The sequence below is a fragment of the Notamacropus eugenii genome, chromosome 5 (assembly GCF_028372415.1).
Source record: "Notamacropus eugenii isolate mMacEug1 chromosome 5, mMacEug1.pri_v2, whole genome shotgun sequence".
NCBI classification, from domain to species: Eukaryota; Metazoa; Chordata; class Mammalia; order Diprotodontia; family Macropodidae; genus Notamacropus; species Notamacropus eugenii.
This window is the reverse complement of record NC_092876.1, coordinates 199,242,671-199,269,835: the sequence shown is the minus strand read 5'-3', so window position 1 is coordinate 199,269,835 and position 27,165 is coordinate 199,242,671. Positions and strand designations below refer to the sequence as shown.

The following is a 27,165-nucleotide window of genomic DNA, read 5'->3' as shown; positions in this document are numbered from 1 at the left end:
GACATGACCAAATTCTTGCTAATTTGATTTAATAATGATGATCTTTTAAAAATGATACATTTAGCATGTCAATTCATTCACTGATTTAGTCCACATTTACTTATTATAAGCACTTAGTACTGTAGGCACTAAAAGAGATAGAAAGATAAATGAGGCATGCCCTCAAGGTATTTCAAATTTAGTAGAGGAGGTGACACATTCACAGATAACTATAATGTAAAGTAGAATGTTAGAGCACAAGGGAGATAAAAACAGGTACCATTTGAGCTCATTTTTGGCTGGGCTGCAAGAACAGGGGAAGGATTCATGAAAGAGATGGCATCAGAGTTGGGTCTTGAAATCTGAACGGGATTTCCACAAGCAGATGATGGATAAAAGAATGTCAAAAATATGATTTACACAAAGACATGGAGATAAGCAGGTATGTTTGAGAGATTGTTTTCTTTGATTAAAGTATATGAGACTAAATGGTATGAAATCATGGTGGAAAAATAGACTAAAGTCAGTTTATGGAAGGCTGTGAATGCCAGGTAAGTGGGAGCCACTGAAGATTTCTGGGCAAAAGAATATTATTAGATCTATGTATTAAGAAGATTAATCTGGTATTGATGTGTAGGGCAGATTGATATTAGGAAGCTATGGTAATAGCCCAGGTGAGAGGTAATGAGACCCTGAACTCACTGAAATGGTGGCAGGAGACATGAAGAGGAGTGAATAGAAAGGAGAGGTGTTATAAACATAAATTTGACAGCATTTGATCATTAAAGAGAGTAAAGAAGAAGCAGGAATTGAAGATAATAATGCAGTTACGAGTGTGGAAAATTAGAAGAAGGAATGAATTTCAGAGGAAAGGATAATGAATCCAATTTTAGACATGCTGCACTGAAAAGGCCAGTAGGATATCCTGGCAGAGATACATGTTTGAACTTAGGATAAGAGTGGGCAATTAGAAATTGAAAGTTGAAAGGGAGAAATAAGGATTGGAGGTTAGCATTTAGTTACAGTTAAAGCTACAGAAACATAGGAGATGACTAACAGAAGGGACTTGAGAAATGCCTATATTAAGGAGCACAGGTAGAAGACATAAAAGAGAAAGGCAGAACAATTAAGAGGCTTGAGAAATACACAGAGGAGCATTACTCTGAAACACTATTAAAATATACGTACAGCTTTTTAATACAATAATTTGGTCTTTAACTAACAATTAGATTTTTATCTATCACATTTACAAATCTGGTTCCTAAAAGTTATAAAATAGCTTAAGTACTTTATGAAGATCCACTTTATCAAAGGTGTACTTTGATAGCAAAATACAAATGTAAAGGTTCCAGTTTCAAAATTAAATCTACTGCATTAGGATTTTTAATAGACATATATATAGTATCACATTGGCTCTAATTCCCCACTTAAGAGGAAGGTCTCTCAAATAGGAGCCCAAACTAGGTTTCACTGGCTCTAATTATTTCTTGTTGCCAGCTAACACAAACTAGGGCAGTCTCCTGGATTTGTGAAATTCTACTCCAGGGGTGGGCAACTTGTGGCCTCGAGGTTGAAGGTACTCTCTGCCTGGTAGTCTATCCCATCTCAGTGGCTCCCTCTCCACCAAATGCTCTGAGAAGGGCTACCAGGTCTGGGTAGAGTTGCTTATGTGGAAAATACATAGGAGGTTTTGTCAGGTCCAGACTCCTTCAATGACCCTTACAAACCATACTTTACCACATAATAATACTGCAATTCTATCAATTAAAACAAAATTTTATAATGAGAAATAGTATCTTCATGTTCATCTTCACATTCTAAAATACCTATATCTACATACATTTATACTAGAAATCTGAAAAAAATTGAACTTACTTTTCCAAGACCATCCTTCTTCTTTGTAATTTACTTTTGCAGTTGTTACACGGACCAAAATGGACAGCATCAAGTGGATGCCAGTCAGGTATCACATTTGTGAAGGTTATCAGATTCTTTGAACTCCTAGATAAAAGGATACACACACATTGTTGTGCTCATTAGACTACTGCTATTATTTTATTTATTAGTTTGATTCATTTTGGAAAGTTCAAAAGTGCTTTAAAAAAAGACCAGAGACTGGATTGTTTTCAAAATGACTAAAATTTTTAATCAACCATAAATGTAGCAAGTATGTTTGTGTTCATATTAGCTTTAAATAGCTTTTACTAATTTAAAAATTAAAATTAGTCACATGTGGCAACACATACCTGTAATTCCTGTTACTGAGGGAAGCCAAAGACTAGACTATCTCTTGGGCTCTGGCACTGTGAACTGTAGGGGGTTGGACCACTCAAGGCACCCAAACTAAATTCTACACTGAAAGTGAGCTCCAGAGAGCAGGGAGCAGCCAGGTTGCCTAAGGAGGGGTGCATCAGCCTATGTCAGAAATGGAAAGGGTCAAAATTTTTGAATGAAAAAAATATGGCTAGCATTTAAAAGAAGAAAAAATTAGCTGAAATTATGTATTAGTAAAATGTATTTCCTTGGTCTCATATTTATAATGAAAGAACATGTGTTATCTGAGAACTTCATTAAGCAAGACTACATGGAAATTTTTTTTTAAACTGCAGCTAATCAAAAGAATATATACTACATTAACAGACTTGTGGAAAAAAAACATTTTTTAAACTGTATGTTGTTTGATATGTTACTGCAATAGGGAACAAGGGAGGAACAAACATTTCTGAAGCAACTACTACATGCCAGGCACTATGCAAAGCACTTTACAATTATTATCTCATTTGACCTTCATACAATTCTGGAAGGCAAGTGCTGTTAGCACAGACCCTCATCTAACAGTTGAGTAAATGGAGGCAGACAGAGATCAGGTGACTTGCCCAGGGTACACAGCTAGTTAGTGAACTAAGTTCTTCCTGATTTCAGGCCCAGTGTTTCTATCCACCTAGCTGACTCAACAAGAATTCAATAGGATATTGAAATGCCTCTCCAAAACAAAGCATCTTAAAAAAAAAATCTGCCTTAGTAAACTTTGGTTAATTTATAACAATGATTAACAGTGATTAAGCATCATAAATATGCTGTCTAAAATACTGAAAAACATGGAAAACTCTAAAGAAAGCTTAGAAAGATATCTGTTCTTTGTTTTTAAAATATGACTTATAAAGATCACAATGGATTCTTGAGCAAAAGAAATTTTCAAGTATATAAACTATGATTCTCTTAGTCTCTAAATTCTGAAGGCAAATTGATAAAATATGGTTTTCTTTTTTTGCATTTCACATCAAAGTGTAAACTAAAAATTACTTTGATGCATTGGTGGTTGGTTCCTAAGTAAAGCTTAATTTAGAGAATTAATGCTGAAAATAGAATATTCAACAGAAACACTGAGTAAGTGAATTTGTGTGCTGTTTTTCCCTTACAGTGGATATTAGCTATTTCAGCTTTTAGCTATAACATATATGCTAAGAAAAGTTTGATGACCTGCTAATTTCATTTTACACTTTTTGACTCTTTGCCTTTTTTCCTTTCTTATGTTAGTTTTACTTTTATAAAAAAAAAATAGGGGAAGGTGGGGAGGGGGGTGCGAAGCAAATTAATTTGGCATCAAATCTAGGTGGATATTACAGAAGACTTTAACAGAAAACAAATCTCAGTGATTTCTTCCATTACAGAAGTCTCTCCAATTTTTAGTAATAAGAGGGTCAGTTTAAATGATCATATAACAAGAATCTAAGACAACAGCATGGATTTAAGATAACACCAAAAGACACATGATGGAAAATGCTATCCACATCCAGAAAAAGAACTTTGGAATCTAAATGCAGATCAAAAAATATGCTCTTTTTTTGGTTTCTTTTTTCTCATAGTTTCTCCCATTGGTTATAACTCTTCTTTACAACACGACTAATGTGAAAATGTTTAATATGAATGTATATGTATAGCCTATAAAAGACTTCATGCTGTCTTGGAGAAGAGGGTTGAGAGGGAGGAAGAGAAAATTTAGAATTCAAAATCTTACAGAAGTGAATGCTGAAATCTAAAAATAAATAAAATTTAAAAATTTTTTTAAATGATCATATAAATGCCATAGTATAAGATAACCATAAGATTTTAAATTAAACTATCTTCAAACAGAAAGTCCTCTCAAGGCAACAGACTGAAGGCCAAGGTACTTTGAGAGTTTATTTCATTTGCTTGTTTAAATAAAGTAATCTCAGTTCTGTATTTTTATTTTTCCTTTAACTGTTTACCCATTTTGGGAGCTACATGATAGAAGGACTTAATGTTGTCTGGCTTTGCCCACAACTTCAATTTGCAACCTCATAGTTACAGCCCTTTCTTGATTTTTTCATCAATAAAAGAAGATAAGCAAACTATTTTCTAGCTTTATTTGTACCTGAAACAGCTGCCAGAAAAATCAGATAATGAAAAAGTCAAATCTAACTTCTCTCCTCAAAAATCTTTCCACCACTAATACATCCAAGATCAACATTTTCTAGTTTATTAATGGACATAAGGATCAAAGAAAAGATAGGCTTTCACTTGTATTCTGGATGTATTAAAACTAGATCCTTAAGAGGCCACTCTATTCAAATCTTTCATTTTACAGATAGGGTTTAAGTAATTTGCTCCAAGGTCACACAGGTCAGAATAAGAATTCTGACCCTGTGAATCCAAGTCTAGTCCTCCTTGCATCATACAACACTGTCTCAATAGCAAAAAGAAGAGGATTCTTCCTAACTTTAGACTTGCGAACTGTTCATCAACTTCTCTCTCCTTCCAGAAAGCGAGAAAGCACAGGCATAATATTAGTTCAATCTCTTCCTTCCCCAGTCCCAGTTCAATAGATAAAAACATGTTTGTGGTGATTTTCTAGGGTTCAAAAATGATGGAACTGCCTTTTCCCATGCTCACCCCACCAGGTGCCAGATACAGGGTTACAACGTGATCATCTCACCGAGGGGTTTCAAAGCTGGGGCAGTTCATAGATCAGTTTACCACTTCTGTCAGGAGAAAGAAAAGAAGATGGCCAAGGTGGATGGTAAGTCTTCCATGGGACTGAGGGAAGGAATGAGAAAATAGAAGTAACTATTCTTTGAGAATATGTCAAATCCTATGACCCTGAAATAGATTTCCCTCCTCTCAGAGGCAGTAATGGGCAATTAAGAGACCTCATCCGGTGGTGGGGGAGTGAGGAAAAGTCCCATACCTATTGCTGTGTGGGCAACTCAGCACATTTCTCTGGGCCTTCACTCCCTCATCTGATTACAGGAATAATAACACCTCCTAGTAATAACTAGAGGGGCCTATCTATGAGACTCAAATGAGATAATGTATATAAAAGTCTTTGCAGACTTAATGTGCTAAGTTAATGTCAATTATTATTATAAATGGGCTTGTCCTAAGCAAGAGTGAAACAACTAAGTGCGTATGTGTTTCTAAGGATTCTTACTAATTTTTATTGAGCAGAAAACTCCAAACGACTATTAAGCACTAGATATTCTGTTTCCCTTTTTAAACATTTACCAACCTAGGATTAAACCACCCTATCCCCCATCCCCCCTCCAAACCACAGGGTATTCACTGAGTGTCCAATTTCCACAGACCAGATTTAAAGACACAAACACATGATATGAATAACTGTGTGACTGTGCCTGACGTGTTTGGGAATCAGTAGTGATGTACAAGCAAAGACTACTCAAATCTTGTGTGCCTGACATACTTACAAAGCTACAGTGCTTTTACAAACAACTTCAATAAAAATGTCTAACCTCTGCTGATATTTGTCTCCACACTGAGAACACTCAAAGTCCCAAGAAAAAGATGCCACAAAGAGCGTTTCAATGAGAGGTTCCATTTGCAGAAGCAAGGGAAATGCAAACACAGGACTTTCCATATTACCTTCAAAAAGGAAAAAAAGTGCTTTTAGTGGGAAAGTTTTTAACTGCAGTCAAGAAGCATTCAAGAACATTAGTCTTATTGTATTTACTAATATAAATATAATCTGACCAAATAATGGCTGCACACGCCATTTTAGTGTAGGGAAAAAAATGATTCCCCTCCCCCCACCTACTCCCACAATTTCTTGGCCAAAGGTTCCATAATTTACCATTCCTTTTTTTTCTCCCCAGTGGAAGACTATTGTGACAACTTACTTTAAAACTGTAAGTCGGGTAGGGAGACAAGAAAAAGGAGAGGGGGGGAAGAGAAAGGAATGAAAGGGGAAGGGAATATTTTTCTCTGCTGATTTTAAGGAAAGCCTAAGAGATTAGGATCCAAGTTTGATCGAAGACTATTACTGAAGAGTTTATTTGTCTTGCATTAATGATTTTAGTTACAGATATTGAAATAAAATAATTTGTGAAAAAGAATCCTGGAATTTAAGAACTAGGAGGGATCTTGAACATTTTCTAGCATTTTTACTCCTTATTTCATGTACTGAAGTTCAGAGTTATTAAATAACATGCCCAAGGCTACACAGCTGGTTAATGGCAGAACTAGGAATAGAAACTCTCTTGACTCCTAGTCATTCTGGCTAAAGTCTAATTCTTTCTCAGAAGAATTAATTGCAGGAAGTTTAGGTTTCCTTAAGATCATCAAATATGGCTACTATGTTTAAAAGAAAACTAACTATAATTATCAGGCTTGGCCTTGAAGAAAAGATGAGAAAATAAACCTGCCACCTACCCTGGGCTGAACTTGAAGTTTATCTTATGAGTGTGGAACATTATATTGACTATCAGAGTCCATTAATGTGGGGAAGAGTTTTGTTGCACATATACATACATGTACGTATATATGTATGCATGCTTGTGTGTGGGTAAATAGGCCAACCACAGGAAAAGCTTTCAATTTTCCTTTCACATTCAGCTCTCAAACTCTAATAGGGGATATAACATGCAAACAATGATGTAACAAGATATATAAAAGATACACTGGATAATCCAAAGGGGAAGGCATAAGCATTGAAGGAGATCAGGAAAGGTTTTGTATAGGAAGTATGATTTTAGCAAGGTCATGAAAGAAGTCACAAAGTAGAGGTGGAGGGAGAGAATCCCAGGTAAATGGGGCATACAGTGAAAACACCTACGGTTTGGAGATGGAGTTTCATGAGGGAGGCAGTGAGAGAAGCCTGGAAAAATTGGGCAGGAAAGGAGGAGAATAGGGCAGATTATAAAGACTGGAGTGGGAAGAGACTTGAGGCAGAGAGAGACAGAGCAGAACGCTACTACAATAGTCCAGGAATAAGATAATGACAGTACCAGAGAAGAGGGTGCATAGGAGAGGTGTTATAAAAGTAAATCAATAGGGCATGACAACACATTGGACAATGGGGATAGGAGATGAGGAGTCAAGGATAACACTTAAATTTTGAATCTGGGTCACTAGAAGCATGGTGGTGTCCTCAACAGTAATAGGGAATTTAGGAAGAAAGAAGGCTTCAAAGGGAAATTCCGTTTTAGACATGCTGAATTTAAGATGTCTATGGGACATCTAGCTGGAGATATGAGTCTGGAGGTCAAGGAACCCCTTATCCCTACTCTGTCCCTCAACCCCTTGAGTTAGGCACCAATGACTATTGTGACCTATATTACTTGATTGTTTTATTGTATCTTTCAATAAAAATTATCTTTTTAAAAAAATCATCTACTTGGCAAACTATATTGAGCAAACTAATTGAATAATTGATTTGGTGCCCCAAACTAAGTTGGGCAGAAACACAGCAAGACCTCAGTTGTGGAGAGCAACCAGGTTGCCTAAGGAGGGTTAAATCAGCCTATTCGGAAATAGAACAGGTCAAAACCAACGCCATCAGCAGTGGGATTGGGCACACAAGTTGCCAATATACTTTGAGCCTGGTGAAATAGGCCAGTCTCCAAAAAACAAGGTCCATTCTATCCTCCTGGACACCCATAGGATTTTTCCTAAAACAATGAAGCATATTTAATCACATCATCCTCATAAAAATAATAATAATAGTTATACTTTTTAAATATTAATACTTTTATTGAAAAAAATATTTTGTACCATTAACAAAATTTCATATTATTCTCATCCATTTTCATTTCAATTTTTGTACATATTTTGCATTTTAAGAAATATATGAACACAATTTATAAGTACATATTAGATCAACTGCTCAAAGTTTTTAACCACTAAAGGTTTGTGATTTTAAAAGTTTGTAGACCATTCTTCTAAAGAAATTCTTCAACTACAAAAAAAGAACACTGCAAATTACTTACCTAACTTACAATGAAGTTTTGGTTGAAGCTTAGCAAAAATTTTGTTTCTGATTTCATTAAGATGAGTCTCAGCCTTTCGAAGTCTATCTGAAACATTCTTTATACAACTTCCATCTAAAAATAAAATTTAATACAGAGTATATATTAGTACTTTGTAAAATTCTTATTAATCTCTGTCTTTCCTATCAGCATTTTAGAAACATTAGCCACATTCTGGAGAGTCATTTTATAGACAGAGAAACAGTCAAATATCTCAGTACAAGTCATGTCTCAGAAACAAACTGACTGTGTGTACATTTCATTTCCTTGGTACCCTGAAACAACCCTCCAAGACTGTAAACTGCCAAGCAAGTGTCATGTGCATAAGTCACATACAACTATATATGGTCCACAACACTCCTGAGTGCAGCCCCGACCAGACTTAAATCTGGTTAATTGGGAAATATTTAACAAAATAAATAGTAAATTAAATAAATAAAAGTACAATAAAAGATAGGCATTATTAATATGTAGTTTTCTAAGTCAACACGCAGCCTGCAGTGACTCTCATGTACCACTTACTAGTCAACATTTCTCCCCTCATCCCATTAACAAACCCTAACTTTGGATTACTCCTTTCATTCTATTCATGTGCTGCTGAATGAAGCTGAAGGAAATCAGCAATCTGTGCTTACTGAATGAGTCCAGGACAAATTTCTAATCTCAACTAGGCATTGTAATGACATAAACATTTTAATTAACCCTTAACAATTTCATATCCCACTCTTAACAGACAGAGCTCCAAACCTTCTCAGCTGTCTTCAAGCCTCCCACAGAACCCTGTGCTGCAACCCCTCAGAAGATGACCTCACATCAAACTTCCCTGAAAAAAATCAAGTATGGACTGTCTTATACTTTTGTTTGTATCCCCAGTGCTTAACACATCTACCTAGCACATAGAAGATGCTTAATAAATGTTTATTAATTGACTGGATACTCATTTCTTTCTGGGTTTTAGTGACTGCTCTATTTTCCTCTTTCCTGTTTGACCACTATTGCTTATTCTCCTTTGCTGGATCTTCATCAAGGTCATGCCCAGTAACTGTGGGTGTCGCCCAAAAGTCTGTCCAAGCCCTTCTTATCTTTTCTCTCCCTCAATTCTCACACTTGATGATCTCATCAGCTTCCTTTTATCAACAGGATTCTATCATCTTTATGCAAATACCCAAGTACCTACCTTCTCTTCCCTATACACTCTACTTTCACCTCCCTTTCATGTGTTTTCTAGTCCAATTAGAAGAATGTAGGTTCTTTCTTTCTGCTTGTATTCATACGCCCAGGGTTTAGCAGTAGTAAGCATTTATTTAACAAATGCTTGTAGCTCTGACTACACCACACACACACACACACACACACACACACACACACACACACACACTTCCAAAGGTTTGTAATCTCAGCATTACACTGGAGTCCTCACTCCTCCTTACCCTACATATTCAATCAGCTACCAAATCTTGTCATTTCTTCCCTGACAACCTCTCTCATACCCTAGTCCTTTCTCCCCACTGATAGTGACCACCACAATTGAGGCTCCCATCACCTTTTATCTAGATTATCACAATAGCCTCCCACCTGGTCTCCTGTTAAAGTCTCTTGCCATTCTAGTCCATTCAACACATTGCTGCCAAAGGGACTTTCTACAGATCTGACAACATGACTTCCTATTTATTGACCATTTTAAAATATAAACTCCACTTTAGCTTTTAAAGCTCTACACAACCTGGCTCCGACCTCTTTCCAGTCTCACCAGACATTACTTCCCCCTCTTATATTTTGTAATATAACCGCCTTGGCCTTTTTTCTTCTTCATAGACAATACTCCATCTCCTTTCCCTGTCCTACACATGAATCATTCCCTTGTGCCTGGATTGCATTCTTCTTACCTGTACCTCAAAGAATCCCTCTCTTACTTTAAAAGGTAGCTCAAGCACTACTTTCTACATGAAGCCTTTCCTAATGACCCTCAAGGTTCCAGATGAGGAAACTTAAGCAAATAGAGGTTAAATGTCTAGGATTTCACAATCAGTGCCTGAGGCTAGACAGCAAAAGCCTAAAATTCACAACAAAACAAATAACGACCAAGAAATCCAACAACAAACTAAAATAAGCGATCTCTTTCACTCCAGGACACAAAAAGTCAGAAGAAGCCTACCATCAAAAGAAAAGGGGAAGCTCTCAAGCAAAGCCAGAGCTCTGAATGCCCATTCAGAGACAGGAAATATGCAGCCTGCAAGGATTTTCTGTGTCCAGAGGCAGTTAAAGTATAGGACTCCCTTAAGAGTGGGCCTTAGAAACCCCATGGAGAACCACCAGAAGTTTCACTTGGGAATGGGACAGTCTAGGCTCATGAAGTTCTAAGATCTCTACCCTGTGACACCACAGAGGCCTTAAAGATCCAGCACTATAAGCCTCAAAGAAGTAGAGGTGCCTGGACCAAGGGAGTTTAAAGTCAGCATAAGAACTAGGATAAGACCAAGCAGAATTAACTACCTCATCCAAAAGTCCAACAGCAAGCAATGTGTAAGAGACAGCAAAAAGTTAAGTTTCCACAGAGTTGCTGAAGTCATTGAGAGTAAATCAGATAATAAGAAAGCTAGCAGACTGCAGGTGGGCTCAACCAATCAAGAGACAGACAGTGGCCTTCAGAAAATTACAAAGTTCTTGATAAGGGGGAGCAAATCTAAAACTAGCTTAAACTAGTCAGGGAAAATGACCTAGAATAATCGGGAGAAAGCTTTTCTTCACTGCACTTGCTTAATGAATTTCATGCATATAAGCAAACACACCCTGCATAAAATTATCTCTCCATTTTCTGATCACGGGTCCTATGTTAAAAGCATGTTTGGGAGGAGGGATCACACCAAGGGTGGTTAAGTAATGGGCATGGAGAGAAGACGGTGACCTAATGGAGAATGGACCAATCCATCCTCTGATGAGAGGATCTGTCCTGAACTAACTATAAGAATGTTCTCCCTTCTGTATTCAGTACTCCCTCCTCCTGAAAAGGGGGGGGGAGGAGGATTCCGCTTTGGCTAAAGTGTTCAATTCCTCTGAACTATGCTGTAATAAATTTTCCTTGAGACCTTTCAATGTCAAGCATTTTTCTAACAAATGTGTGGTTCTGACACAAAGCCCAAATTTAGGAGCTAAATTTGCAGACACGAGTAAATTAGAAAGGAAAAAGCATTAAAAATTATTGCAAATCTAACTGTATAACAACGATAAGCAGAGACTAAAATTGGGAAGAAAAAGAGATTTTCCCACAAGAACTACATGAATACCTAGAAGAAATGAAACAGATAAAAAATAAGAAGTCGAGAGAAAAGTATGAGAATAAATAGCTTAGAACAGAAAGTAATGAGCCTTACCCAAAAAAATGGATCCCTGAAAACCAGACTAAATCAAAAAGAAATCAGTAACTCCATAAGACAGCAAGAAATACAAGAACACAATCAAAAGTTTGACAAAATAAAAGAAAATCTAAGATATCATATAAAAAAACCAATCTGGAAAATAGGTTAAGGACAGATAAATTAAGAATCAGCGGACTCACTGAAAATTATATTTTTTTTTAAAAAAAGCTTGGATACTGTACTTCAAAAAATCAAGAATGAAAACTGCTCAGATCTGTTACAGCTGAAGAGTAAAACAAAGTTAAAATTCATTGATCACCTTCTGAAAGAAACCCCAAAAAGAAAATCTTTGAAATGTTATAGTGGAAATGCAGAGTTCCTGTGTCAAAGAAAAACTCCTGCAAGCATCCAAAAAGAAGTTGAAGTAATAAGAAACTATAGTCTGGATTGTATCAGAACAAGAGTTAATCTGAATAATTAATTAGAAAATAATAAGCAAAACAGAGGTCCTAAGGGGACTGGGGTGGAATAGACTAATTTAATTTGGGGGTAGGGAAGAGGGGTTGAAGAAGTAATCCACTATTGTAAAGAGGAAAAAGTAAGTGGAACCTGATATTTTTTATAACTAGGGTATGTAAGAATATACAAATATGGAGGAAAGGGTGAAGGGGAACTGGTAGCAGATGAACTTCATTATTACCAAAAAACATACAAAGAAGAGTTGAATACATATAGTTTCACGTACTGGTTAGTTTTATTTACTTATTTTCTCTTATTTTCTGTTATAAGGAAGGGGTGATACAGGGATATAAAAATTAAAAGGTATCAAAACTTTTTAAAATTCATATTAACCAAATTTCATTTTAGCAATATTATTAGACTAGCAAATTGGGGGATGCCATGGATATATAGTGAATATGGATTTTTAGCAAGGCTTCAGGCAAAGTCCCTTGTGGAGAAAAGGAAGATGGGAGCTAAATGACAGTATATAGTTAGGTAGGTTTAAAACTGGAACAATCACTATACACCAGATAGCAATTTATCTTTACCCTAAGGCTTTCCATTCTCTCCAGCAAAGGCCCACACCATCCCAATTCCTATCCTTCTCTGACTTCCTCTCTGTCTTTGACCTATCCCTATTTTTTTTTCTAAACTTCTAAGACCACTTATCTAAAGAGAACTCAAAAGTACTCAAAGCTCTTGAAACTTTGCCTTAGACGACCTTGTTTATTTTGTTTAACTCAAGTTAGAAATGACGATTTTAGGAGCAGCTAGGTGGCATAGTGGATAGAACAGTTGGCCTGGAGTCAAGATGATCAGGGTTCAAATTTCACCTTAGATACTTACTAGCTATGTGACCTTGAGCAATTCACTTAACCTCTTCTTGCCTCAGTTTCTTCAGCCTTAAAATGGATATAATAATAGCATTACCTCCCATGATTATTATGAGGATCAAATGATATACCTGTAAAGCTATTTGTTTCCTCTCTTGAACTCCATGGTCCAGTCAAATTGACCCGAATGAGCTATTCCTCATACACTAGACTCCATTTCCCATCTCCATGCATTTATACGTACATTCCCAGGCCTGGAATATAGTCCCTCCTAACACAGTAACTGGCATATAACAGGCTACTTAGTAAATGCTTATTTCCTTTCCTCCTATTTCTGATGAGGGTACAATCAATCCAATATCCCAGGTTCACAACCTCTGTACTTCTCTTGACTTCTCACTTTCCCTCATCCCACACATCCGACCAATTGCCAAATCTTTCCTCTTCTACCTCCACAACATCTCTGGCATCCATGTCTTCCTCACTATTCACAAAGCCAACAGTTTACAGCCTCAGTTCTGGCTCTCATTACCTCTCACCTGGACTGCTGCAATGGCTTACCAACTTATCTCCCTACTTCAAATTCCTCTACTCTAGTCCATCCTATATAATAAAATACTGTCAAAATGTGTGTGTGTGTGCAGGTGCCCATACATATGTGTATACATGCATATGTGTGTACTATATTTTATCAAAAGCAATTTTCCTTAAGATATAACCAGGTTACTCCCCTACTCAAACTTCAATGTTTCTCTACTGTATCTAGGATAACATACCAACAACTCTTTGTCATTTAAAGCCATTTACAACAAGGTTCCAATCCATCTTTCCAGCCTCATTATATAATCCTCCCCCATCTTGAACTCCATGTTCCAATCGAATTGACCTTCTAGCTGTTCTTTGCGTACCACACTCTATCTCCATGCCTTTGCATTGCTCATCACCATTCCTGGAATGTAGTCCATCCAAATAACCACATAAATTCCTCAGTTCTGTCAAAACGCAGGTCAATCAGCATCTTCTACAGAAAGTCCTTCCTGATCCCCCAAATGCTTTATTGCCTCCCCTCATGTTTATTTTGTATTTATTCACATAAATATATATCTCCCTTAAAAGAATATAAGATTAAGAGTGCAAGGATAGTTTCACTTTTCATTTTCACATTTGCAGAATCTAGTACAGAGTAGGTTCTTAAAAAATGCTTCTGAACATCTCACACCATATACCAAGATAAGGTCAAAATGGGTACATGATTTAGACACAAAGGGTGATACCATAAGAAAATTAAGGAAGCATGGAATAGTTTACCTGTCAGATTTTATGGATAAGGGAAGGACCCAAACAAGAGATGGAGAGCATTACAAGAGGTAAAAGGGATAATTTTGACTATATTAAACTAAAAAGGTTTTGCACAAACAAAACCAATGCAGCCAAGATTAGAAGAAAGGCAGAAAGTGGAGGGAAAATGTTTTATAGCAAATGTCTCTGATAAATTATAAGAATGTAAGTCATTCCCCAAGGATAAATGGTCGAAGGATATGAAGAGACAGCTTTCAGATGAAAACATCAAAGCTATCTATAGTCATATGAAAAAATGCTCAAAATAACTAATGGGTAAAGCAAATTAAAATAACTGAGGTGCCAACTCACACCTATCACATTGACTTGTATGACAACAAAGAAAAATGATAAATGTTGGAGGGGAGGTGGGAAAACTGGGACTCTAGTACACTCTTGGAGTTGTGAACAGATTCAACCATCTGGGGAGAAATTTGGAACTATGCCCAAAAGGCTATAAATCTGTGTATACTCTTTGACCCAGCAATACCACAAAGGCCTCTCTCCCAAAGAGATCAATTACAAAAAAAGGGGAAAGGACCTATATGTACAAAAATATTTATAGCATCTCTTTTTGTGGTGGCCAAGAATTGGAAATTGAGGGGATAGCTATGAATTGGGGAACAGCTGATCAAGTTATGGTACATGATAATAATGGGATATTACTATGCTATAAGAAATGATAAGAAGACTTCCAGAAAAAGCTGGAAAGATTTACATGAACTGATGCAAAGTGAAATGAGAAGAACCAGGAGAACACTGTACATAGTAACAATAATGCTGTACAACAATCAACTGTGAATGAATTCTCAGCAATACAAAAATCCAAGACAATTCCAAAAGACTCATGATGAAAAATGCTATCTACTTCCAAGAAAGAAGTGATTGAGTCTGAATGCAAATAGAAGAATAACTATTTTTTCATTTTTTTCTGTGTTCTCTTTCACAACATGACAAATATGGAAATATTTTGCATGACAACACTTGCATGACACTATGCACATGTATAACCTATATCAAATTGCGTACTGTCTCAGAAATAGTGGAGGGAAGGAGGGAGAGAATGCAGAACTCAAATTTAAAAAAAAAAGAATGCTAAACATTGCTTTCACATGTAACTGGGAAAAAATGTATTATTTTAAAAATGCTTAGTGACTGAAGTAGTTAGTTTCAAACCTCTTCCTCTCCTAAGTCCCTCTTTACTACCCCTGCCTTTCTTACTCTCAGGCCACCTCACCTCCTACTTCACAAAGAAGGTGGAGGCCATCTGCTGGAGACCCCTTTTTATCTTCTCTCTACCTCAATCTCTTTCAGAGCTTCAACTGTGCTCTGTCCTCCTTTGTCCAGTCTGAGGAAGATGACTGCTTTTCCCTCTTAAGAGCACAGATCTAGAGTTGGAAAGGACATCAGAAGCCAGTTCATCCTACCCAACTCATTTTACAAATGAGAAAAGTGAGGCTCCAGGGCATTAAATGATCTGCCAGATTCTTTGACTCTACAGCCAATCAACCCTCTTTCACTTACTGTCTATTTGTGCTCATGATCTTTATCCTTTATCTTCCACAGAAATTTGACCAAATCTCCTGCTCCTCTCTCCCCACTCCACATCTGTCTGTCTCTCTCTCACACTCACATACACTTTCACTATTTTCCTATCTAATGACTCCTTTTTGTGCTGCCTATAAAATACTGCTAACATCTCTCCCATGCTTTAAAAAAAACCACTTTCCTTGACTGTTATGCTCTCCTGTGATCATCCTACATTTCTGTTCCCTTTTACTGCCAACTCTTAAAAAGACTCTAACAAGCTACCTCCATCTGCTTCCTGCTCATCCTTTCACTTAACAATCCTCTGCAATTTGGCTTCTTATTTCATCCCTCAGATCACTGATAAACTCAACGGTCTTTCCTCAGTCATCTTTGTCTTGACAGGTTTTGACAGTGCCTCCTAGATTCCCTTTTCCCTTAGTTTTACATGACACTACTTTTTCCTGGTTCTCAACCTACTTGTAAGACTGCTCCCTATCAGTTTCCAATGGTGGACCATTATCTTTTAACCCTTAAATATATATATGCTGTTTAAGTCACTGTCCTGGGCCTTCTTTCCTCTCTCTATTCTCCCTTAGTGATCTCACCAACTGCCAAGGGTTCAATGAACACCTCTATGCAGAAAACTCCTGAATCTATATATCTAATTCTAATGTCTTAGTTATTGTTGTTGTTTAGTCATTTCAGTTGTGTTCAACTCTTCATGACTCTTGTGAGGTTTTATTGGCAAAGATACTGATATTCCCTTTTCCAGTTCATTTTGCAGATGAGAAAACTGAGGCCAACAGGGTTTAGTGACTTGTCCAGGGTCACACAATAAGCTATCTGTGACTGGATTTGAACTGCTCTCTAATGTCTTAATACTGTATTGCCAACTGCTTACAGTACACTACCATATGGATGTCCACAGAGAAAATTGAACTCTTCATCTTTCCCTGAAACTTGCCCCTCCTCCAAACTTTCCTATTGAATGAATATAACACCCTTGAATCATCTTTGACTCTTTCCCTCTTTCTTATCCCATTTTATCCTAATCAGCTGCTAACTCCTGATCATTCTATTTCCACAATGTTTCTCATTCGTCCTCCCTCTCTCCATTCACATTGCTACCACACTACCTCAAGCCCTCAACATCATTTCCAGAGCTATCAAAATTTCCTCCTTATTGGTCTTACTGCCTTCTCCAATCTCCTTTTTCCTCCTCCATACCAAAAGTTCTCAAAGTGAGGTCCAGGGACCCCTGGGGGTTCCTGAGATCCTTTTTCAGGGGGAAAATGAGGCCCAAATTAGTTTCAAAATTGTAAGAGATTTTAATTTTAATCATATTAAATATCAATAGATATAAGCAAAACTCTTGAGAGGGTCTGCAGTAATCAAAGAGTGTAAAGGGGTTCTGTGACCAAAAAATGTGAGAACCACTGCTCTACATCTTAAGTGAAAAAACCTGATTTTTGTCACTTCCATATTCAAAAAACTTCAATAGCAACTGTCTCTACTATAAATAAATTATAAACACTTAAGATTAAGTACAGTAACATTCTGCTCATGGAGCTATGAACTAGTCCAAACAATTTAGGAAAGCCATTTGGAATTATGCAAGAAAAGTCACCAAACTGTTCACACCTTTTGACCCAGTAGAGGTCTCTCTACTGAGCATTTGTTCCAAATGGGGCAATAAAAGAAAAGAAAGCCCTCCTATATCGTTAAATATGCACAGTGGCACTTTTTTTTGTAGTAAAAACAGAAGAGTGGTAACAAGTAAATTCCCATTAATTAGGAAACTTAAATTGTGGCATATGAATGTCATGGAATAGTATTATACCATAAGAAATAAGGAACATAAGCAATTCATAGAAACAAAAGACTTAGATGAATTGATGCAGACTGCAGTGAGCAGAACTAATAAAACAACCTACACAATGACTATAATATGAACCAAAAACATTAAAATAAAGCCAAAAGATAAACAATTGTCATGATTAATCTTGGCCCTGCAGTGAGGCTGGTGACCCGCACAGCCCTCCCTCACTCAAAACAAAGTCAAGTGCAAGTCATGTCATCATTTCTCTGATGACATGGTCTTCTTCGTCAACGTAGGACAAACACAATAATGAGTGCAGAAATGTAAGGGAGGGTCCATCCAGATGGGACTAAGATATGAAAGTAAAAGGGAGCTGGCACATTAAAAAGAGTAAAAGGCATAAACAAAATATTATTCTTAATAATTATGAACATCTTAGCACTAGCTTTTAAGGCCTGACTCCTAGTTATCTTCCAACCATATTTCACATCATTCCCTTTTTTGCACTCTAAATTCCAGCTAAACTGAACTATTAGCTGTTTGCCATATTTGGCATTTCATCCCCCTTCTCTATGTACAAGCTGTCCTCCATACCTAGAATGCATTCCCTCTTTACCAGGACTACACCAGTTTCATGCCTAAAACTCCCACCCTGGGGCCCTCCCTGCACAGTGGAATTGTCTAAGAAACCTATTACATCTAAGATTAGCTTCAGTCATGCTTCCTTTCACCCTCTGGCCACCTTCTCACTAATTACACCTCCGTTTCACATCCCCACACATTTTAGTTCTTTAATCATAATCAAATCAACTATCATCACTCCTGGTAATGGAGTGTCAATCTCACTATCCCTATATCTTTCCAAACCAAAGCATTTACCCTTTTCCGGGACACCACTTTGCTATATGTGTTGCATCTCCCTATTAGAATATGAGGTCCTTGAGGACATGAACTTTCTTCACTTTTTTACTGGCATATCAAACACAATGTTTTGCACATCACTTTTTTCTTTCATTCTTTCATTCATTCATTCATCTCTACTTTTCAGAATCCCTATCTTTAAGACTTAGATGCCTAAAGACTTCCCTGATCTCATAAGCTATTTATGTTCTCTCCATCCTCAAAAGATTATATATTTATTTGTGAACATGCTATATATTCCCTGACTACAACCCCTTGTACAATGCAGAGCATAGAATTGCTTCATTTTTGTCTTTCCATAACCAGTATACAACATCTACTTTGCACCCAATAGGTCCTCAATAAACGTTTGATGAAATGAACTAATGGACTGTTAACTTGTACAAGTCCCTCATGAATCTATCCAAATATAATATCCCATCCAGATAATGGTGGCAGTTCTTTAGTCTTCCAGGTTTTTCTCAAGGAGTACAGTACCTGGCTCAGAGTATTCCCCTCAATCCCAACTCCTGTTCTTATACTAGAGCTGCAGGGAGGTTTCTAGTCCAAGTTCACAAAGGCTCACTCCGTAATGAGGAACAATAACTTTCATGAATTATGTGAGCTATAAAACATATTGGTTACAGATACTTCAAACCCACCTGCAGCCCTTGGGTCTTCCTTCTTGAGGATAGATTTGTCTGAATAAAAGAGAAGCAGTGTGGAACAGAAGATTATCAACTTCGGAGTCAGGAAGACCTGGGCTCAAGGACTTCACTGGACATATTCTGGTTGTGTGATGCTGGGTAAATTACTTAATCTGCATTAAGACTAAAATGTGCAGACCAAGTGCTAAACCATATTACACACCACCTTCTCTCCTGCCTAAAGTACCTCAAGTCTTAATGAAAATACCAGGATGCATTAACAAAAGTAGCATGACCTGATCTGGTCAGAACACACCTACAGTACTCCATCTATTTCTAGGTGACATGGATAGTGAGAGGTAATAAAGTTATGGCATATGATGACTGAATGTAACTGGACACATTCTAACAGAGATAAAGGCGGTAAATAATAGCTGTATTCAAATATTTAAAATGGGATTAGTCTGCCTAGCTCGAGAAGACAGAACTAGAGCCAATGAATGAGAAGTCAAAGGGAGACAGGTCTTAGTTTAACATGAAGGAAAACTTCCACTTGGGGTCTGCTTTTATTATTAGGCTACCTAAGTAGTAAACTCCTTATCAATGGAGGGAGTGTCCAAAGATTCTTAACTTTATCAGGAATATTAAATGGACTGATGATTTGAGCATGGACTAGTTCACTCATGTCCCTTCCCATTCTTAAGATTTTATAAAAAATTGGTAAGCAGCACTTTTCAAGAACTGAAATTACAAGATTATAATGTTTCTGCCTCTCTAACAGTTTGTAGATGGAATTTCTAGGGAAATCCCAAAGGAACAACCTTCATTTTGAAGCACGAGAAATGCGGACATTGAGGGATTTGTTCTGGAGACCTCCAGGGAATGTGCTATGCACATTTCATGCCTCAGATGGTTAATTCAGACTGCAAATGCAAGCTGGCTTTCCTGCTAATGGTACAAGGTGAAATAGCTTGAGAAATGCCTCTTTATACTATCACCGGCTGCAGAAAATTAATAGTGACTAGACAGAATGGAAAAAATACATGAAGAAAGTCAAAGAAATATATGTACAAAAATATTTATAGCAGCTCTTTTCCGGGGACAAAGAACTAGAAATTGAGGAAATATCTGACAATCGGGGAATAGCTGAACAAATTGTGGTAATTAGGATGGAATACTATTGCGCTGTAAGAAATGATGAGGAAGCCTCAGAAAAACCTGGAAAGACTTACGTGAGCTGATGCAAAATGAAATGTACCATGTACAAAGTAACAGCAATTTTGTAAAATGATCAGCTGTGAATAACTTAGCTATTCTCAGCAATACAAGGATGCAAGACAACTGTGAAGAACTTATGATGAAAAATGCTATCCATCCCCAGAGAAAGAATTGATGGTGTCTGAATACAGACTGAAACATACCTTTTTTACTTTATTTTTCTTGAGGCTTTTTTCTTTCCCTTTGGCCTATGTTTTCTTTCACAACATAACTATCACGTAAATGTTTTGCATAACCACACAAATATAACCTATATAGAACTGCTCGCCTTTTCAATGGGGAGTAAGAGTAGGGAAGGGAGAGAATCTGGAACTCAAAAGTTTTGGAAACAAATGTTAGAAATTATTTTTGTATGTAAACTGAAAGGAAAAAAATCCTAAATAAACAAAAAAAAATTTGAAAAAAAGCCAAGGAAAGATTCCAAAGGATCAAAGGAAAGTGAGTATAAAGAGGATGGTGAATGAAAGAATGTAACTGTAAAGAAAAAAAGAAATTCTATTCCAATAGAACTATGCAACAGGTATGACATTATTTCCATGAAGAGGGAAGAAACTATACTTTCTAAAGAAAGAGCTGCCATTTACACTCAGGAAACACTAAAGAAAATAGAACGGTACTAGAGTAAAAATGGGGAATACTGTTACTGCACCCAGCAGCCAAACCTTCTGATGAAGCAGCTGCCACCCACTCCAAAGAAAAGACTAAATAAAGAAGATAGAGTAGTACTAGGGCAAAGGGAAAGGATACTGTTATTGCTTCTAATAGGAAGAGATGCATGACACTGGTAGACTCAGAAAATGTAAATTTTTCTTTAAGTTCAGAGAAAAGTTAGGGATCACACAAACAAAGATCCTAAAAGAATCCTTTTTTGGTGGAATAGTCTGTAAAGGCTCTTAAAATTCAATTTTAATTGTAACAATTTCAAATAATGCCAATCAGGAAGAAATGAGGGAGGAATTTAAAGAAATCAACTGACTAGGTAAGGAATCTTGATGATTAGCTCAAGATTTTTAAAAGGCAAGCATTTTGGTGCTGGGGAAAGAATAATGAATCCTGGACTTTGGGAGTTAGAAGACTGGCTTTGCCATTTATTCACCATATGAACAAAAATGAGTCACGATTTCTCCAAACTTTAGTTTTCTCTTAGGTAAAATGCCAAGAATACTTGCTTTATCTGTTTCCCATGGTTCTTATGAGGAAAGTATTTATTGAAATACCATACAAATATCAATTATTATCACCAAAAACAGAGGAAGGACATATAACTGAAGACAAATACAAAAAAAAAGTTAATAATAGTGTCAGCAAAACTGGTATAGGGTAAGCAGAAGTTTGTAACAAAAAGGGCTTTAAAAAACAATATTCAAAATATGAAAACGAAAGGAAAAAACAGGATTAGGAAAGATGGTATAATATTAACAGAAGACAAGAAAAGTTAAAATCATTCAACTCTCATTTTTTCTTCTATCTTTATCACCAATAAAAACAAACAAACTTTGAAGGACAGAGCAAATACTGTGCAAAGAAAACTGATACCTAAGAAAAAGAAAGGGCCTATCAGTGTTAAATGAGTGGCAATGGGTATGTTTACTCTTCTCTATAGCATATGGAACCATCACCAATATTCTGATAACTTAAAAATAAAAGAAAGAATACAGTCACCAACCTTTAGCTCCATTCAAATGATGAGCAGTCAAAAGCAGGCTCGCTTGATTATACTTTGTATATAATTGCTGGAATATAGATTCTTCTTTAGAACATAGTTCAGTCACAGCTTCCTTTAACCCTTCCAAGTGCACTAATGCTGAGAGAATACAGTCTAACCAACAGAGAGCATATGCATTTCTCCACTGAAGACATGTAGATTCAGTAAATGGCAGGCATCTATTCTCCAGTAGGATTTCTATATTAGCTGCATCCACTTCAGATTTTGAAACACTCTCAGTCTGGGAGCCAACAATCAAAGGATGTTCTTCAGCTGTCTGGTCTGCAATTTCAGCTTCCAAAATCTCACTCTGCTGCAAAGATTCAGCTGCCCTGCTTGGGTTCTGCTCCCAGTCTTGTAACACAACAGATAAATCTGATGAAGTTCTATACAAATTATATTCAGCAGGTCTGTGAGCAAGCTCACTGTTCACAGTACATTCAGTGTTGAACAAAGTGTAGCTGCCATCTTCCTTTGAATTTGGTTCCAAAGATGAAGCAACACTGCTGCTTTCCAAGATCTTCCTCTTTGGATGCTTACGGGGAGGTTGATAATTTTCCAAATCAACAGAAACTATAATGTTATCTAGTGACTTATAGCCCAATGGATAGATGCACTAAGAGGAAAAAGAGAATCAAAAAAGGTAAAAATGCAAAGCAAACAGTTACAAAGCTTAATTATCTTAACTATAGTCTTATTCAGGAATACAGAGAAGGAAAAGCACATCCTTTCCTGCTTTAAATAGCTAACATAAAGATAATGCAAAAAACAATCAACAGTTTTAATTTTTCTTTTTAAAAAGCCTCACAGAATAGTGTGGTACTCTTGGGGAACAGGAGAGGGGACTAAAAAAGTAAACAAATCTGAAGACCAAGAGTACTCCAAGAGAAAAAGCAATTTCTTCAGTGTGAGTACTCTCATAGATGAAGAGTTCATTCTCCTTCTCAGGGATTCTTATCTGTGCTTTTCCCTTTAAGGATTATGCCAGAGGTCTTCATCTTGCTCTCTTATTATCTAAGGGGTACTAACTATACTTAAGCTGTCTATTTGTTTCTGATTCTTGACATATACCCAGACCACCTCCCTTTCTGGTTATACACATCCTTGCTAATGTCTTTTATACAATTTCTGGAGCACAAATTAACTCTGATTACATGCTATGGCTGATCCATACCCACATCAACTATTTTCCCATTGCCTTCAAAGATATTCTACTTATTTTCTATCTTGATACAGTGAACAATTTTTCTATAGTGCATTAACACAATTTTAATAAAACATGAATTTCAAATAATTCCTCAGCAAAGACTTGCCAGGTCTTAAAATGTATGGTATACATGTGACAAAAAATTAACATGATTCAGAATAAAATTAAAATAGAATGAAAAACTGAAAAGTATTTGTTTGCAAAAATGCAAAGATTTATTTTTCTCTTCTATAGGTTCATTATTTTAGGAGTTCTTTTTCATCCAGTTTATCAGCACAGTTTCTAGAATGTAAGCATATAAACATTACTTATCACTTCATAGAAAACATGTTTTTTTCCCCCTACACTAGAGAACTAGAAACAATTATCCATGACTTCGTGAACTACACAGGTATAAATTACTATGATATACTTTCATGGATATTCCTGAAGGCCATTCAAAAACTTTTACTATCAAAATCACTTATAAAAGTTACTTCATTTGTACCTTTGTATCCCCAGTAAGTAATACAACATATGGGACACAGTAGGACTTAATAATGTTAACAGTCAGTTAACAGAAAAGTTCAAATAAGGTAGGTTACCTATTGCTTCCAAATACATGAGTTCTACTTAGCAAAATTCTAAAAATTAATTCATTACCTGTGGATCTTCACACAAAGAGATAGATTCTTGAAAACTGATTCGATAAGACTTTAAAGTTTTGATCTTTCCGTTCTCTCTACAGGCTGGACAGTACCCATCTGGTGTAACTTTAGCTGAATCACACTTCTGAGAAAGAAATAAAACAATGTAACATGTATGTATTCCTACTTAGTATCAAAAAAAGAAGTAGAAATACATTAGAAAATCTTTTCCATTCTCATACTAGCAGTTACACTAGCAATAATTTTTTAACATGGCAAACAAAAGAAATGAATATAAGGATTTAACATTTAAATTGTCGGTGAAAAAATAACATCATTGTAGTTTTAAAAGGTTTTTGTATTAAACTGCATCATTTTTATTTGCAAAGAAAAAGTGATATCAACAATGAACAGATTCCATGATTTTTAAGGTAAACCATAAGTTTTATGAAGTTAAAATAAACACGTTCTTATGTCAATGAAACAAAGGTAAATATATGGAAATAATCTTTCGCCATTGCTGTAAGATTTCCGTGGGAAGTATAATTTATATAAAAAAATGTTATTTGGTAAAAATAAAAACCAAATTAGTTAATGGATCAAAAACAGAAGAAAAAAACAACTTTGCACAGAGTGGAAAACAAGCTCACTGACTTTTCCCAAATACCCCACCATGTGGAGTGAAGATATCCCTATACCAGTGTCTTGTCCAATCACTGGCAAACCATTTCCAATCTTCTGGGAATCCATCATTCCGAGTCATTGGCTAATTTATGTAACTTGTCAATATGTCCTTAGTCAATATCACTAAGGATCTTTCAATGAACCCTGGAAAAAAAAAAGTCAACAGGCAGTTAAGTCAAAATCCAATCCATTTGATTTTAGAAAAAGTTCATGCTAAGTATATGTTGAAAATTAAGTGATATCTTGTGATAAAATGTCTGTGAAATTATTACCTAAATCACAATTTGAAAAAAAAAAGTATTAAAATTGACACATATCTTTTACATTCACTAGTCACATTAGTTAAACAAATTTTTTTTTCTGGTGGATCTGGAACAAGTTCTTCTCCCCTTCCTCTCAGGATCATTTCCAACAGTATACATCTTAAATACTATTTAACCTTTAAAAGAGCTTTATCATTTAGCAAAAAAGGCAAGCTATATTAAATGGAGTTTGAGGATAGGCACTGTTTAATTCTAGTAACAAAATGAAATGAGTATGCTAGAACTATGCTGGGAATATGTTTTAAAACGATTCTGTAACTGTTTTCAATTTTTGGATGGGGAGGAATGTATAGAGTTCTTGTTCCCACTTTATTTGTCGTTAAGATTTGCTCCAGTTTAATAGCACTGTTTTTCTGGGACAAGAATGAAATATTTAGTTTTTTGTTGTTGTTGCTAAGTAACCTACGTAAATTATATGACAAACAAATACATATAATACAGATTTTATGCAGGCAGCCAGGAGGGAACCCTAAGGAGTATCCTTAGCAGTTCCCAAACTCTGAATAGCACTGTTCCAGTAGTATCTTCAAAATCCCCTGAGTAGAAAAGATTTCAAAATATAAGTGTCAAAATAATTCAACGTCAAAGTGAATTTCAACTCCTATCTTCGACATCGTGGACACTTAAGGAAATTACTTTGGCCTAAATGCAAGTCTAAATGACACCTTCTCCCTCCACTCATCTCAATATTAAGCAAGCCAAATCAGTTCCATATATTTTCTTGCTTTGTTTCAATATAGATAATTCATACCCTAAACTTAGGGAGAAAAAGTAAATTTTTGGAAGGTACCTAAACTGACTTACAATTCACAAAGGAGACCTATTCTTAAGGAAAATCGTCCTCTGCCTACCCTGAAAAAAAAGCCTTCTTATATGTTAAAGTCAACATATCAGCTAAATCTAAGCAAGTGATCCTTTATTTTTCTTGAAGATTCCTTTATATAATTAAGTTAAACTAACAATAGGCTGAATTACTAAAAGCCAGTGGTGATTACGTTCTATAATGGAGAACCTGCGCATCCCAGAACAATCAGGGCTAATACTTAAGATTTTTTTAAAGACCTGGGCAGCCAATCACGTCGGGTGGTTTTTATCCGGGTCTAAGCCTAGGCTGAATGAATGACTGCATCACTTAATGCAAACTGACCCAATCACCAAACCAAAGACTGGTGACCTTATATGTTCTTAAGCAGGGATGGGCCAAGCCGGGCCTCGAGCTCAGTCCCCCCCAACCCCCAGGGCAGCCTGACAGAACCCGGCTCGAGTCCACTGCCCCTCATTCCCGCAGGTGACACGCAGTCCCACAGACCAGCTCTACGGGCACCGGGGACCATTCTGCTGCCGCTACCAGATCTGGATGGAGGCGCCACAGAACCGAAGGGAATCCAGGGAAGACCCCCAAGCCCATGAACACGCCCCACCTCCCCCGGCCGACGTGCGGTTCAAGGGGAACCCAGGTGGGGGAGGGGTTGGTGGCATCACCCACCTCAGGAAGGGACACAACTCTGGTTTCTCTTCAGGATTTACCTCTGGTATACGAAACCTACCCCAGCGCCCCACCTGAACCTCCCTCGGCCCCTCCTCGCCCCAGCCTCCAGCCGGTGGCGCGCAACACCGTAAGCTCGGGCCCCCTCCCCCTTTCCCGGTTTCCCTCCCCACTCATTCGGACAGGGACAGACAGAGCCCTCCAGTCCCCTCACCTGATGCTCGTGCCCGCCGTGCGCGCCCCGGGACCATTCCCACGCCGGCTCCGGCTCCGGCTCAGCCTCCAGCTCGAGCGTCGCGCGGCCTGAGGAAACGTTCAACTCACGTTTTTCCCCCTGGGCCGCTCCTCCTCCAGGAGGACAGCTTCTTCCTGCTCGTGTCCCTACAAATGCTTCCCCCTCAGCCCCGCCACGCTCACGAAATCTCGTTCCGGTCCCAGCCAGCCCAGCCGCAGCGGGGGCGGGGCAGAAGCGCGGAGCTATCACTAGAGCACTTCCGGCGGGGCTGCGCCTGGGGGCGGGGCCGGTGGTGGAAGAGTCCGACGCCCAGTGTGGGCGTCTCAGCTAGGAGAGAGTCACGTCGTCGGAATCCGCTGGAAATAACGCTAAAGCGGCCGAGGAGGAGGGCGGCGCGGAGGGTGATTAGAGCCGCTGCGCTGCCCGCGGCGGAGGG

At 37.3% G+C, this 27,165-nt stretch overlaps 1 protein-coding gene across 2 annotated transcripts in view; it reads right to left on the bottom strand.

The window, feature by feature from the left end:
* Positions 1–26,945, bottom strand: part of USPL1 (ubiquitin specific peptidase like 1) — a 37,108-nt gene extending 10,163 nt beyond the window's left edge. Inside the window, exons 1-7 of one of the 2 annotated variants that reach the window (XM_072611837.1) lie at positions 26,709–26,945; positions 24,656–24,829; positions 24,018–24,146; positions 22,130–22,784; positions 8,223–8,336; positions 5,751–5,880; positions 1,855–1,980 (exon numbers count right to left, since the gene is read on the bottom strand). In XM_072611837.1, coding sequence (XP_072467938.1) covers positions 1,855–1,980; positions 5,751–5,880; positions 8,223–8,336; positions 22,130–22,784; positions 24,018–24,146; positions 24,656–24,754 — 1,253 coding nt within the window. In that variant the 5' untranslated portion in view covers positions 24,755–24,829; positions 26,709–26,945. Of the gene's footprint in view, positions 1–1,854; positions 1,981–5,750; positions 5,881–8,222; positions 8,337–22,129; positions 22,785–24,017; positions 24,147–24,655; positions 26,563–26,708 lie in introns of those variants that run through there. The other variant, XM_072611838.1, reaches the window with a different exon arrangement.
* Between the last annotated feature and the right edge of the window lie 220 nt (positions 26,946–27,165).